A 16,805-nucleotide genomic window follows, 5' to 3' on the forward strand; every position below is an offset into this window, starting at 1 on the left:
TTATGGTAGCCCCACTCCCATGGCTAGTGATATTCAATACTGGGCTATTAAATAACTAGTATTACCATGCCCAATGGCTAGTGAAAAAAAAAGGGAGATCAAATGTTGCAGTTAAGTCTATTTTGTAAATATGAATATCCTGACCCCACCCCGACCCCCAGTGTTAGTGTTTTTAAGCTCTATCTCCCTCTTTAGGTGAGATATCTGTTTACTATTATTATTTAGTAAAATTGTATCAACTTAAAAAGTAAAGTAGGGCTAGTGAATTTTAAATTGTGGCTAGTACATTTTTTAAGTCACTGATCCCATGGGTAGTGGATTTGATAAACGTTCTAGAAACCCTGGGTAATACTCCTATAAAATGTCCTCCTCTTCAGATCGAAGAAAAGGTGATGGACTGGACAATTCATATACAAATTATGTAGCTTAGCTAGTGAATAAAGCATTTCGATGCATCAAAGACAGACCCAGAAAATGGTTTAAGGAGGTGCAGAAGGATCAGCTCTTGAAAAGGACACTTCAATACATGTTTACTATTTGTAAAATGAAAATTAGAACACACACACACACAAAATGAGTACTTGAATTTTCTAGGGAGGGGGCATGGCTCAATTTCCTGTCTCATCTGATGTCCTAGTGAAAAAAAAAAAAAAAAAAAAAAATCTGAAAGTTTCAGTCTCTTTAATTGCTTCTAGTGTAATAATAACATACATAATTACAGCTAGATATTTAATATAAAAAGAAACATCTATCTTTGCCAAATAAACATTTCAACTGTTCTCAATTTTAACTCAAACTAGCCTCAACGGTAAATAAGTGATAGTTTCCCGTATCAGGAGCTGGTATTTGAGGAAATCGTGTATGGCCTAGATTAAATATATCACAGAAAATGAGTGTTCAATAATAACGCCATGAATCAGGAATCTGGCCAGAAAACAAATATGCCCATGGTTTGTGCTAAATATGTCCAGCGTATGCAAGAGAATAGTTGTATGAAGTCCTGAAAGAATCCTTCCTTGGCGTTTTCTGAACGGCGGCTTCTCCTTATCTTCTTTTTTGCTTTTTCTAGTAGGCCTAAATCTAGTAAAGACAACAACAGACTGGGTTGTTAATGTGCTCCGCAAAATATTTTCATGTTAATAAAATACAAGACATTGTTGTTGAGGACTTTTTTAGAGGATGCAATGCCAATAAAGTTAGAATTAGATCCTTAAAATTATAAGTTATATATTAAACGTTTTGTATTCATTGAATTAATTACATGTAAAATGATCAACATACAATACAATCCTGTTAAGTACACTCCCTAAGTTTCTGAAAATAAGCCTGTTAACCCCCCACCACCAAATACCCCTCCAAAAAAACCCCACAACAAAAACACCAACAGATCAACATACAATACAATCCTGTTAAGTAGCTCCCTAAGTTTCTGAAAATAAGCCTCTTAATCCCCCCACTCCACCCCAAATACCCCCACCCCCCAAAAAAACCCTCCAATAACAACACCAACAGAATATATACAAAATACAACATTCCCCCTCCCCCCCCCCCCCCAAACCTTTATATGCATCCGAAAAGTTGGGGAGGGTGGTAGAACACTCCTACCACATCTTGACTAACTGCGAGCACACTCACACATACATACACGCGTGCACTTACGCACGGCAGGCCCTTACGCCCACCTCCGAAAACCGACCAGAAGAAACCTATATAATTTCTTCTATTTGTCTTTAAAATATTCTAACAAAACAAACTAATGTATATTAATGAATAGAAATAATGGAAGTGTCAAATATATAACAAAAAAAAGAGTTTGTTTTATTTTACGACATCACTGGAGCACATTGATTGGTTAATCATCGGCTATTGGATGTCAAACATTTAATCATTTGACACATAGTCTTAGAGAGGAAACCCGCTACATTTTTCCATTAGTATCAAGGGATCTTTTATATGCACCATCCCACAGATAGGTTAGTACATACCACAGCCTTTGATATACCAGTCGTGGTGTGCTGGCTGGAACAAAAGATAGCCCAATGGGCCCACCGATGGGGATCGACCCCAAACTGTGCATCAAGCGAGTGCGCTACCAATGGGCTACGTTTCCAAAGGTATAAGAATATGCAAAAAGAGACACCATACAACATGTGCACACATGCAACAATACCAGTAGCACCTGAACATTGTGCCTACCTGTAGTATCTCCGTAAAAACCTTTCAAGTCACCTGTAGATTGTTTTAGTTTTGAGAGAACCTAAAAATTAAATAATGCATAATATACAAACAGTTTGTTGCAAATATTTTAATGAATACCATTACATGAATGATTTATTGTCTATAAATTAAAGACACCAATCTGATTAAATTTTATAAGCTGGATGAAATTGAATATCAAAATTGAATTTGTTTTACAAAAGCGACATGAGAAAACCAGCCAAAAGGACAGATTGCAAAATGCATGTACAGATCTATATTAAATTGTGTTGTTATATAAAAATTTAATCGTGCAACAAGCTCAGCTATTTGTGCTATGTATTGAGGGTATATATTGTTAATGGAGAGAGAGAGAGAGGGGGGGGGGGAGGGGGAAGACAGACAGATGGAGAGGCAAAGGAAAAGGAGGGTTATAATCAGATTTTACTACTACTCTACATTGAAAACTTTTGTCAGGTGGAGTGTTTTGTGTGGGTGGAAATTGTGAGTCGGTATATTGTATCCTTTCGTTACTCATTATACACTGATTTGCACCTAGTGATGTATTATGAGGCTTACATTGCCCAAATACACCCATTCTGGTTGCCACAGCCATACCTTCCAATGAAATAAAAATTATTGAAATTGATAGACCTCTAACACATATAATGTAACCTGAAGCTCATCTCTCTGTGATGCAAACATTTGTATATTAACTATAAGTGTGATTGCCGTGAATATGTATTAGTTGGTAAAGACGTTTAATTTAAAAAAATTTAACCCTGGTTTTCGAGGATATGTAAGAAAGAGAATACTATATTTGTGTCTGTTAGAAATAATTTATCTTACAGCTCAGTTATTTAAAAAAACCAAAACAAAAAAACCGTATCCAATTTATTTTCGCTTGTTAGATATGCTTTAAAACAAGTCATTTTAAGATAAATGATATCTAATGGCAACTTATCAAAATAGTATTTTCATATACATGGATGTACTTAACTTTACCGACACTCAATAGGTGATGTGTATTTTGGTGCTGGGGTGTCGTTAAACATTCATTCATTAATTTCCGTGTACTATAGAGCTGGGCGGTATACCATATATACCGTTCAGTATCGGTATCATGTCAATGCCAATTTATCGTACTGAACAAATCTCAAAATATGAAATTTCGGTACTGACAAATGTTTTACGTCATTTAGTAAAGCACTAACACTATATCCAGACCTTCGTTTTTGAAAAACCCAGGAGTGCTAAAAATCGCACTCCTCAAAATGCTTACAAGGAGAGTGGAAATGACACTCCTAAAAATGCAGAGGAGGGAAAAATCGCACCCCTCAAAATAATCAGAATTAGAGGCAAGAGACCGAGAGGAATTGCACCCATGAACATTATTAAGTTTGAGGAGTAATGATTTCTAAATTAAATATCCTAAGAGTTAATGTTTTGTGTTTTCAAAATAAATATCCTAATTTAACTAATATGATAGTTGTTCTCAAAGATGAAGGAATGGGCCATTGCAGTCTTTCACAAGAAAAAGAAACACCATGAACACAACATTTATCGATTTCTTATGTATTATATGCATATCATGTTGCATTACAATTATGAATCATGATAATCTGTTGACTATTTATGAATAAGGAATTGAAACTGATTTGTTTGTGCTTATTCTGTTTTATTTAAAACAAGTACAATAATTTTAATCTTCATCGCAGAATGATATGATTTCTCCATGGACACAAACCTGTGAACTGAATGTGAATTGGCATTGTAACAACTACATGTATGGTATTGTTATTAAGAATTCTAACTGTAAATTTTCTAATAAAACACTCACAAAAAATAATGTCAGTAGGCCTATTTGTAAATGATTTAAACTAAAAAGAAATTAAAAGTGTAACAACCACATGACACAGGGTTATCACATTTATCATTATATCATAATATACATGTCATGTACCTTCAAATTCTCTATTTAAAAATGAGAATAATAATAATGTCATAACAGAGATAATGTCAACATCTATTGTTTTCTACCCAAATATATCTTAATTTTTATAAATATATATTTTTACAAACAGGATTAACTTTAATTATCGTTGTACTGTAATTAACACGTCATTTATTAAACTATTAACTCGAATCATAGCAACCCATAAAAAACAAAAACAAACAAAAAAAACCCAACATAACCACCCTAATGTAAATTTAATTTTAAAATATACATGCTTTACACTCGGTAAATTCGAATTACTGACTTGAAATTAAATCAGTGTCTGTTTGTTCAAGGGGCCCGTCAACCGATCACATGTACTAAAAATCTGACTCTACCAAGGGCAATGTCCTTTGCTTTAACTCATGTGGCAGTATCGTAAAACAGAAAGTAGAAATGTCTACGAGTACATCGCTACATGTATGTTATTAACGAAAACAAAACCTGCTTTACTAAATTACGTTTTTGTTTATGTACGCGTTTACTGTGATATCAACATGTATAAACATTATACAGTAAACATTATATATATTGGACAGCGCACGTAATATTTTTCCTGTACGTGATCAAAACGACGACAGTATAAATACATTTCGCGATCATTACCTGCATTGTACGAAATTAAACAAACGACGAGATCTTAATAAGAAGTGAACTCCTAGCTGATTGGCTCAGTGTAAAGATAACCAACCAATCGTGTTTCAATATGTAAAAAGTATTCTAGGAAGTTCATTGTGAACAGAATGGAAAGATTTGTGGCGTTGTGGATTGGATTCAATAAACAAGTAAAATGGCGGAGTTAAAAAACAAACAACACAAGTGTGATTTGTTCAATTTAGGGGTGCGTTATTTTGCGCCCGTCAGATTGAGTTGACAGGGGTTCACGGGCGTTATAGCACTCGAGCCCGTCAAAAACGAAGGTCTGAATTATTATATCTGACGAACACAAAATAGCTGAAAAGAAATGGATGAAGTTATAAGGGGGTATACCGAAAATACTGCTTGATATCGGTATCAGTATTGTATCAATACCAAATTTCATACCGATACCAGGTAAATCATCCCAAAAATGCAGATACCGAATCTGGGCCCAGTTTCACAAAACATCGTACCAAGTTTTGCACGTAAACGTAAATCTACGACTAAATCATAATTCTTATTACTACTAACAGTACAACTAATGTAGTTTTAAGAACAAACATTTAATTTTCTTTGGCATTTAAAATGCTCCATCTTCCATAATGATGCAAGTTTCTGCGTAAAATAGATGCTAAACACATATGACCTGAATAATTGCTAGTCGCAGACGTAAACTTACGATGTATTGTGAAATAGGCCCCAGAAATTTCAGTACTGCCCAGCTCTAGTGTGATATTCTCTATGTTACACTAGTTACTAACGATAACTGACCAGGTCCGTGTGATATTGTCTATGTTACACTAGTTACTAACGATAACTGACCAGGTCAGTGTGATATTGTCTATGTTACACTAGTTACTAACGATAACTGACCAGTTCAGTGTAATATTGTCTATGTTACACTAGTTACTAACCACAGCTAACCAGTTCAGTGTAATATTGTCTATGTTACACTAGTTACTAACTATAACTAACCAGTTCAGTGTAATATTGTCTATGTTACACTAGTTACTAACCATAACTAACCAGTGTAATATTGTCTGTGTTACACTAGTTACTAACGATAACTGACCAGGTCAGTGTAATATTGTCTATGTTACACTAGTTACTAACGATAACTGACCAGGTCAGTGTAATATTGTCTATGTTACACTAGTTACTAACCAAAACTAACCAGTTCAGTGTAATATTGTCTATGTTACACTAGTTACTAACTATAACTAACCAGTTTAGTGTAATATTGTCTATGTTACACTAGTTACTAACGATAACTGACCAGGTCAGTGTAATATTGTCTATGTTACACTAGTTACTAACCACAGCTAACCAGTTCAGTGTAATATTGTCTATGTTACACTAGTTACTAACTATAACTAACCAGTTTAGTGTAATATTATTTATGTTACACTAGTTACTAACCATAACTAACCAGTGTAATATTGTCTGTGTTACACTAGTTACTAACTATAACTAACCAGTTCAGTGTAATATTGTCTATGTTACACTAGTTACTAATCATAACTAACCAGTTCAGTGTAATATTGTCTATTTTACACTAGTTACTAACCATAACTAACCAGGTCAGTGTAATATTGTCTATGTTACACTAGTTACTAAACATAACTAACCAGTTCAGTGTAATATTGTCTGTGTTACACTAGTTACTAACTATAACTAACCAGTTCAGTGTAATATTGTCTCTTACACTAGTTACTAACTATAACTAACCAGTTCAGTGTAATATTGTCTATGTTACACTAGTTACTAAACATAACTAACCAGTTTAGTGTAATATTATTTATGTTACACTAGTTACTAACCATAACTAACCAGTTCAGTGTAATATTGTCTATGTTACACTAGTTACTAACTATAACTAACCAGTTCAGTGTAATATTGTCTATGTTACACTAGTTACTAACCACAACTAACCAGTTCAGTGTAACATTGTCTATGTTACACTAGTTACTAACTATAACTAACCAGTTCAGTGTAATATTGTCTATGTTACACTAGTTACTAACTATAACTAACCAGTTTAGTGTAATATTACTTATGTTACACCAGTTACTAACCATAACTAACCAGTGTAATATTGTCTGTGTTACACTAGTTACTAACTATAACTAACCAGTTCAGTGTAATATTGTCTATGTTACACTAGTTACTAACGATAACTGACCAGGTCAGTGTAATATTGTCTATGTTGCACTAGTTACTAACGATAACTAACCAGTTCAGTGTAATATTGTCTATGTTACACTAGTTACTAACCACAACTAACCAGTTCAGTGTAATGTTGTCTATGTTACACTAGTTACTAACCACAGCTAACCAGTTCAGTGTAATATTGTCTATGTTACACTAGTTACTAACGATAACTGACCAGTTCAGTGTAATATTGTCTATGTTACACTAGTTACTAACAATAACTGACCAGGTCAGTGTAATGTTGTCTATGTTACACTAGTTACTAACCACAGCTAACCAGTTCAGTGTAATGTTGTCTATGTTACACTAGTTACTAACCACAGCTAACCAGTTCAGTGTAATATTGTCTATGTTACACTAGTTACTAACTACAACTAACCAGTTCAGTGTAATATTGTCTATGTTACACTAGTTACTAACTACAACTAACCAGTTCAGTTTAATATTGTCTATGTTACACTAGTTACTAACTATAACTAACCAGTTCAGTTTAATATTGTCTATGTTACACTAGTTACTAACTATAACTAACCAGTTTAGTGTAATATTATCTATGTTACACTAGTTACTAACTATAACTAACCAGTTCAGTGTAATATTGTCTATGTTACACTAGTTACTAAACATAACTAACCAGTTCAGTGTAATATTGTCTATGTTACACTAGTTACTAACTATAACTAACCAGTTCAGTGTAATATTGTCTGTGTTACACTAGTTACTAACTATAACTAACCAGTTCAGTGTAATGTTGTCTGTTACACTAGTTGCTAACTATAACTAACCAGTTCAGTGTGATATTGTCTGTGTTACACTAGTTACTAACTATAACTAACCAGTTCAGTGTGATATTGTCTGTGTTACACTAGTTACTAACTATAACTAACCAGTTCAGTGTGATATTGTCTGTGTTACACTAGTTACTAACTATAACTAACCAGTTCAGTGTGATATTGTCTGTGTTACACTAGTTACTAACTATAACTAACCAGTTCAGTGTAATATTGTCTATGTTACCACTAGTTACTAACCATAACTAACCAGTTCAGTGTAATATTGTCTATGTTACACTAGTTACTAACCACAACTAACCAGTTCAGTGTAATGTTGTCTATGTTACACTAGTTACTAACCACAGCTAACCAGTTCAGTGTAATATTGTCTATGTTACACTAGTTACTAACGATAACTGACCAGGTCAGTGTAATGTTGTCTATGTTACACTAGTTACTAACTACAGCTAACCAGTTCAGTGTAATGTTGTCTATGTTACACTAGTTACTAACCACAGCTAACCAGTTCAGTGTAATATTGTCTATGTTACACTAGTTACTAACCACAGCTAACCAGTTCAGTGTAATATTGTCTATGTTACACTAGTTACTAACCACAACTAACCAGTTCAGTTTAATATTGTCTATGTTACACTAGTTACTAACTATAACTAACCAGTTTAGTGTAATATTATTTATGTTACACTAGTTACTAACCATAACTAACCAGTGTAATATTGTCTGTTACACTAGTTACTAACTATAACTAACCAGTTCAGTGTAATATTGTCTATGTTACACTAGTTACTAAACATAACTAACCAGTTCAGTGTAATATTGTCTATGTTACACTAGTTTATTAACATAACTAACCAGTTCAGTGTAATATTGTCTATGTTACACTAGTTACTAACTATAACTAACCAGTTCAGTGTAATATTGTCTGTGTTACACTAGTTACTAACTATAACTAACCAGTTCAGTGTAATGTTGTCTGTTACACTAGTTGCTAACTATAACTAACCAGTTCAGTGTGATATTGTCTGTGTTACACTAGTTACTAACTATAACTAACCAGTTCAGTGTGATATTGTCTGTGTTACACTAGTTACTAACTATAACTAACCAGTTCAGTGTGATATTGTCTGTGTTACACTAGTTACTAACTATAACTAACCAGTTCAGTGTGATATTGTCTGTGTTACACTAGTTACTAACTATAACTAACCAGTTCAGTGTAATATTGTCTATGTTACCACTAGTTACTAACCATAACTAACCAGTTCAGTGTAATATTGTCTATGTTACACTAGTTACTAACCACAACTAACCAGTTCAGTGTAATGTTGTCTATGTTACACTAGTTACTAACCACAGCTAACCAGTTCAGTGTAATATTGTCTATGTTACACTAGTTACTAACAATAACTGACCAGGTCAGTGTAATGTTGTCTATGTTACACTAGTTACTAACGATAACTGACCAGGTCAGTGTAATGTTGTCTATGTTACACTAGTTACTAACGATAACTGACCAGGTCAGTGTAATGTTGTCTATGTTACACTAGTTACTAACTACAGCTAACCAGTTCAGTGTAATGTTGTCTATGTTACACTAGTTACTAACCACAGCTAACCAGTTCAGTGTAATATTGTCTATGTTACACTAGTTACTAACCACAGCTAACCAGTTCAGTGTAATATTGTCTATGTTACACTAGTTACTAACCACAGCTAACCAGTTCAGTGTAATATTGTCTATGTTACACTAGTTACTAACTACAACTAACCAGTTCAGTGTAATATTGTCTATGTTACACTAGTTACTAACTATAACTAACCAGTTCAGTGTAATATTGTCTATGTTACACTAGTTACTAACTATAACTAACCAGTTCAGTGTAATATTACTTATGTTACACTAGTTACTAACTATAACTAACCAGTGTAATATTGTCTGTGTTACACTAGTTACTAACTATAACTAACCAGTTCAGTGTAATATTGTCTATGTTACACTAGTTACTAACGATAACTAACCAGTTCAGTGTAATATTGTCTATGTTGCACTAGTTACTAACGATAACTGACCAGGTCAGTGTAATATTGTCTATGTTGCACTAGTTACTAACGATAACTAACCAGTTCAGTGTAATATTGTCTATGTTACACTAGTTACTAACCACAACTAATCAGTTCAGTGTAATGTTGTCTATGTTACACTAGTTACTAACCACAGCTAACCAGTTCAGTGTAATATTGTCTATGTTACACTAGTTACTAACGATAACTGACCAGTTCAGTGTAATATTGTCTATGTTACACTAGTTACTAATGATAACTGACCAGGTCAGTGTAATATTGTCTATGTTACACTAGTTACTAACCACAGCTAACCAGTTCAGTGTAATATTGTCTATGTTACACTAGTTACTAACCACAGCTAACCAGTTCAGTGTAATATTGTCTATGTTACACTAGTTACTAACTACAACTAACCAGTTCAGTGTAATATTGTCTATGTTACACTAGTTACTAACTATAACTAACCAGTTCAGTGTAATATTGTCTATGTTACACTAGTTACTAACTATAACTAACCAGTTTAGTGTAATATTATTTATGTTACACTAGTTACTAACCATAACTAACCAGTGTAATATTGTCTGTTACACTAGTTACTAACTATAACTAACCAGTTCAGTGTAATATTGTCTATGTTACACTAGTTACTAACTATAACTAACCAGTTCAGTGTAATATTGTCTATGTTACACTAGTTTATTAACATAACTAACCAGTTCAGTGTAATATTGTCTATGTTACACTAGTTACTAACTATAACTAACCAGTTCAGTGTAATATTGTCTGTGTTACACTAGTTACTAACTATAACTAACCAGTTCAGTGTAATGTTGTCTGTTACACTAGTTACTGTTACACTAGTAACTAACCACTTCAGTGTAATATTGTCTATGTTACACTAGTTACTAACTATAACTAACCAGTTCAGTGTAATATTGTCTATGTTACACTAGTTACTAACTATAACTAACCAGTTCAGTGTAATATTGTCTATGTTACACTAGTTACTAACCATAACTAACCAGTTCAGTGTAATGTTGTCTATGTTACACTAGTTACTAACCACAGCTAACCAGTTCAGTGTAATATTGTCTATGTTACACTAGTTACTAACGATAACTGACCAGTTCAGTGTAATATTGTCTATGTTACACTAGTTACTAACGATAACTGACCAGGTCAGTGTAATATTGTCTATGTTACACTAGTTACTAACCACAACTAACCAGTTCAGTGTAATGTTGTCTATGTTACACTAGTTACTAACCACAGCTAACCAAGTTCAGTGTAATATTGTCTATGTTACACTAGTTACTAACTACAACTAACCAGTTCAGTGTAATATTGTCTATGTTACACTAGTTACTAACTATAACTAACCAGTTCAGTTTAATATTGTCTATGTTACACTAGTTCCTAACTATAACTAACCAGTTTAGTGTAATATTATTTATGTTACACTAGTTACTAACCATAACTAACCAGTGTAATATTGTCTGTTACACTAGTTACTAACTATAACTAACCAGTTCAGTGTAATATTGTCTATGTTACACTAGTTACTAACCACAGCTAACCAGTTCAGTGTAATATTGTCTATGTTACACTAGTTACTAACCACACGTAACCAGTTCAGTGTAATATTGTCTATGTTACACTAGTTACTAACTATATCTAACCAGTTCAGTGTAATATTGTCTATGTTACACTAGTTACTAAACATAACTAACCAGTTCAGTGTAATATTGTCTATGTTACACTAGTTACGAACTATAACTAACCAGTTCAGTGTAATATTGTCTATGTTACACTAGTTACTAAACATAACTAACCAGTTCAGTGTAATATTGTCTATGTTACACTAGTTACGAACTATAACTAACCAGTTCAGTGTAATATTGTCTGTTACACTAGTTACTAACTATAAGTAACCAGTTCAGTGTAATATTGTCTATGTTACACTAGTTACTAACCATAACTAACCAGTTCAGTGTAATAGTCTATATTCTATAACCATTACACTAGTTACTAACCATAACTAACCACTTCAGTGTAACAGTCTCTATATTACACTAGTTACTAACCATAACTAACCACTTCAGTATAACAGTCTCTATATTACACTAGTTACTAACCATAACTAACCACTTCAGTAGTTAACAGTCTACTTATATTACACTAGTTACTAACCATAACTAACCAGTTCAGTGTAACAGTTATATTACACTTACTAACCATAACTAACCAGTTCAGTGTAATATTGTCTCTGTATTACACTTACTAACCTAACTAACCACTTCAGTATAACAGTCTCTATATTACACTAGTTACTAACCATAACTAACCACTTCAGTGTAACAGTCTCTATATTACACTAGTTACTAACCATAACTAACCACTTCAGTGTAACAGTCTCTATATTACACTAGTAACTAACCACTTCAGTGTAACAGTCTCTATATTACACTAGTTACTAACCATAACTAACCACTTCAGTGTAACAGTCTCTATATTACACTAGTAACTAACCACTTCAGTGTAACAGTCTCTATATTACACTAGTTACTAACCATAACTAACCACTTCAGTGTAACAGTCTCTATATTACACTAGTAACTAACCATAACTAACCACTTCAGTGTAACAGTCTCTATATTACACACTAGTAACTAACCACTTCAGTGTAACAGTCTCTATATTACACTAGTACCATAACTAACCACTTCAGTATAACAGTCTCTATATTACACTAGTTACTAACCATAACTAACCACTTCAGTGTAACAGTCTCTATATTACACTAGTAACTAACCACTTCAGTGTAACAGTCTCTATATTACACTAGTAACTAACCACTTCAGTGTAACAGTCTCTATATTACACTAGTTACTAACCATAACTAACCACTTCAGTATAACAGTCTCTATATTACACTAGTTACTAACCATAACTAACCACTTCAGTGTAACAGTCTCTATATTACACTAGTAACTAACCACTTCAGTGTAACAATCTCTATATTACACTAGTTACTAACCATAACTAACCACTTCAGTGTAACAGACTATATTACACTAGTTACTAACCATAACTAACCACTTCAGTGTAACAGTCTCTATATTACACTAGTTACTAACCATAACTAACCACTTCAGTGTAACAGTCTCTATATTACACTAGTTACTAACCATAACTAACCACTTCAGTGTAACAGTCTCTATATTACACTAGTAACTAACCACTTCGGTATAACAGTCTCTATATTACACTAGTAACTAACCACTTCAATGTAACAGTCTCTATATTACACTAGTAACTAACCACTTCAGTGTAACAGTCTCTATATTACACTAGTTACTAACCATAACTAACCACTTCAGTGTAACAGTCTCTATATTACACTAGTAACTAACCACTTCAGTGTAACAATCTCTATATTACACTAGTTACTAACCATAACTAACCACTTCAGTGTAACAGTCTCTATATTACACTAGTAACTAACCACTTCAGTGTAACAGTCTCTATATTACACTAGTAACTAACCACTTCAGTGTAACAGGCTCTATATTACACTAGTTACTAACCATAACTAACCACTTCAGTATAACAGTCTCTATATTACACTAGTAACTAACCATAACTAACCACTTCAGTGTAACAGTCTCTATATTACACTAGTAACTAACCACTTCAGTGTAACAATCTCTATATTACACTAGTTACTAACCATAACTAACCACTTCAGTGTAACAGACTCTATATTACACTAGTTACTAACCATAACTAACCACTTCAGTGTAACAGTCTCTATATTACACTAGTTACTAACCATAACTAACCACTTCAGTGTAACAGTCTCTATATTACACTAGTTACTAACCACTTCAGTATAACAGTCTCTATATTACACTAGTTACTAACCACTTCAGTATAACAGTCTCTATATTACACTAGTTACTAACCATAACTAACCACTTCAGTGTAACAGTCTCTATATTACACTAGTAACTAACCACTTCAGTGTAACAGTCTCTATATTACACTAGTTACTAACCATAACTAACCACTTCAGTATAACAGTCTCTATATTACACTAGTAACTAACCACTTCAGTGTAACAGTCTCTATATTACACTAGTTACTAACCATAACTAACCACTTCAGTGTAACAGTCTCTATATTACACTAGTTACTAACCATAACTAACCACTTCAGTGTAACAGTCTCTATATTACACTAGTTACTAACCATAACTAACCACTTCAGTATAACAGTCTCTATATTACACTAGTAACTAACCACTTCAGTGTAACAATCTCTATATTACACTAGTTACTAACCATAACTAACCACTTCAGTGTAACAGACTCTATATTACACTAGTTACTAACCATAACTAACCACTTCAGTGTAACAGTCTCTATATTACACTAGTAACTAACCACTTCAGTGTAACAGTCTCTATATTACACTAGTTACTAACCATAACTAACCACTTCAGTATAACAGTCTCTATATTACACTAGTAACTAACCATAACTAACCACTTCAGTGTAACAGTCTCTATATTACACTAGTAACTAACCACTTCAGTGTAACAATCTCTATATTACACTAGTTACTAACCATAACTAACCACTTCAGTGTAACAGACTCTATATTACACTAGTTACTAACCATAACTAGCCACTTCAGTGTAACAGTCTCTATATTACACTAGTAACTAACCACTTGAGTATAACAGTCTCTATATTACACTAGTTACTAACCATAACTAACCACTTCAGTGTAACAGTCTCTATATTTCACTAGTAACTAACCACTTCAGTGTAACAGTCTCTATATTACACTAGTAACTAACCACTTCAGTATAACAGTCTCTATATTACACTAGTTACTAACCATAACTAACCACTTCAGTGTAACAGTCTCTATATTACACTAGTTACTAACCATAACTAACTACTTCAGTGTAACAGTCTCTATATTACACTAGTTACTAACCATAACTAACCACTTCAGTGTAACAGTCTCTATATTACACTAGTAACTAACCACTTCAGTGTAACAATCTCTATATTACACTAGTTACTAACCATAACTAACCACTTCAGTGTTACAGTCTATATTACACTAGTTACTAACCATAACTAACCACTTCAGTATAACAGACTCTATATTACACTAGTTACTAACCATAACTAACCACTTCAGTATAACAGTCTCTATATTACACTAGTTACTAACCATAACTAACCAGTTGAGTGTGATGTCCTAGTTATATTACACTAGTTACTAACCATAACTAACCACTTCAGTATAACAGTCTCTATATTACACTAGTTACTAGCCATAACTAACCACTTCAGTATAACAGTCTCTATATTACACTAGTTACTAGCCATAACTAACCACTTCAGTGTAATATTGTCTGTTACTCTAGTTACTAAGTATAACTAACCAGTTCAGTGTCCGACTTGACTCCTGTTTTAGCTGTCACAACCGCTTGAACCGTAGCCGACTGAGATTTCAGTATTCTGTGGGAACCAATCACTGGAATATCGCTGGCACAAGCTCGAGCTACAATAATCGCATATTTAATTGACACACATATTTCTGTTTCAAACAGAATGTAATAAATACTAGGCCATACCTAACAGGGATGGATGGGTGGCTGGCTTTAAACCCCACTGGAAAAAAAGTATATCCCCAACACCTAAAAACAACCGCATCCCACCCCAAAACAAAAAACAAAAACATTATTGTGTTCCCGATTCTTTCCTTTGTGGGTGGGCCGGTCAGTTTAGTACCCCATTGTTATTTTAGGCTATGTATGCTTAACAAAATCTAATTATAAGCAGATCTCACGTCTCCACACTAAAAGCTTTGTTTGGTAGTTTGTTTGTTTGGTAAGTATTAACGTGCTTATATCCCGAGGGTTCAAACACGCTTACTGTGGGCACAGCCTATGATTAATTTAAAATCAGGGATTGCTCCCATAGTAACAAGACATGGGGAAGGGGAAATGCGATGGACAGAAATTTGCAATACATTTAGTCTAATAATAAAATTTAATTCAGCCAAACAAACGTGCACTAGTTTAAAATTTGGGCACAAATTTACATGGTTCACCAAAAAATAAAATGCAGACAATTAATGTATATCGTGACTTTAGAAAAGTGGTCTGAAATTGTTTATCTGTCAGTAAGAACCAACATTTAGCCCGAAAGCCAAGTTGCTTTTGCACACAAAATTGCAAGGCGATTACAAAATTAAATATAATTTGGTTTTAGGTTATAGTGTATTTGGTTGACTGTATTGTTATAGATTTCCATTTAATTTTGGTGATAAATGGACAGAACAGCTGCATGCATGCGCACATTAGATATATATAAACAAGCATGAGCATGCACACACAGTTATAGGACTGGGTTTGTAACAGGGCGATGGTAGAACCCCACACGTCTACATCTTGTAACTAGAAGAACCGCACCTACATAAGATTGTGCAGGATACTATTAATTTATAAAGACATTCAAGAGGAGGAACTGGAAAGCAGGGTTAATCCTATCCCAAGACGTACCATTCCTTGCAATTCATACGGTTTTATCCTTGATAGGTCTAGCCAAAGCTTATATAGTTGCTGTCCCCATGACCTTTCATTTGACCAATGAAAACATCGCTTAAATTGATGCAAAAATGGACAATTTTTGCCAACTGTTTTAAACTGTCATACTAGCATTAATTAGTCTCGTTAAATAAATATTCTTTGTCGTATATTCAAGGTTTCTGCCATAGTGTAAAATGGGTATGGCACCATAGTGATACTAAACTTTTGTTGCAGATTTGTTTGTTTTTTACGTTGACCTTTTGACAAAATTAATGACTTACCCTTACTGTAT

At 33.5% G+C, this 16,805-nt stretch overlaps 1 protein-coding gene across 1 annotated transcript in view; it reads right to left on the minus strand.

The window, feature by feature from the left end:
* Positions 1-666: 666 nt before the first annotated feature.
* Positions 667-16,805, minus strand: part of LOC121390588 — a 29,042-nt gene continuing 12,903 nt past the window's right edge. Inside the window, exons 6-8 of the mRNA XM_041522442.1 lie at positions 15,365-15,483; positions 2,197-2,257; positions 667-1,080 (exon numbers count right to left, since the gene is read on the minus strand). Coding sequence (XP_041378376.1) covers positions 917-1,080; positions 2,197-2,257; positions 15,365-15,483 — 344 coding nt within the window. The 3' untranslated portion in view covers positions 667-916. The remainder of the gene's footprint in view (positions 1,081-2,196; positions 2,258-15,364; positions 15,484-16,805) is intronic.

This window comes from Gigantopelta aegis, chromosome 15 (genome assembly GCF_016097555.1).
Source record: "Gigantopelta aegis isolate Gae_Host chromosome 15, Gae_host_genome, whole genome shotgun sequence".
In the NCBI taxonomy this organism is placed as follows: Eukaryota; Metazoa; Mollusca; class Gastropoda; order Neomphalida; family Peltospiridae; genus Gigantopelta; species Gigantopelta aegis.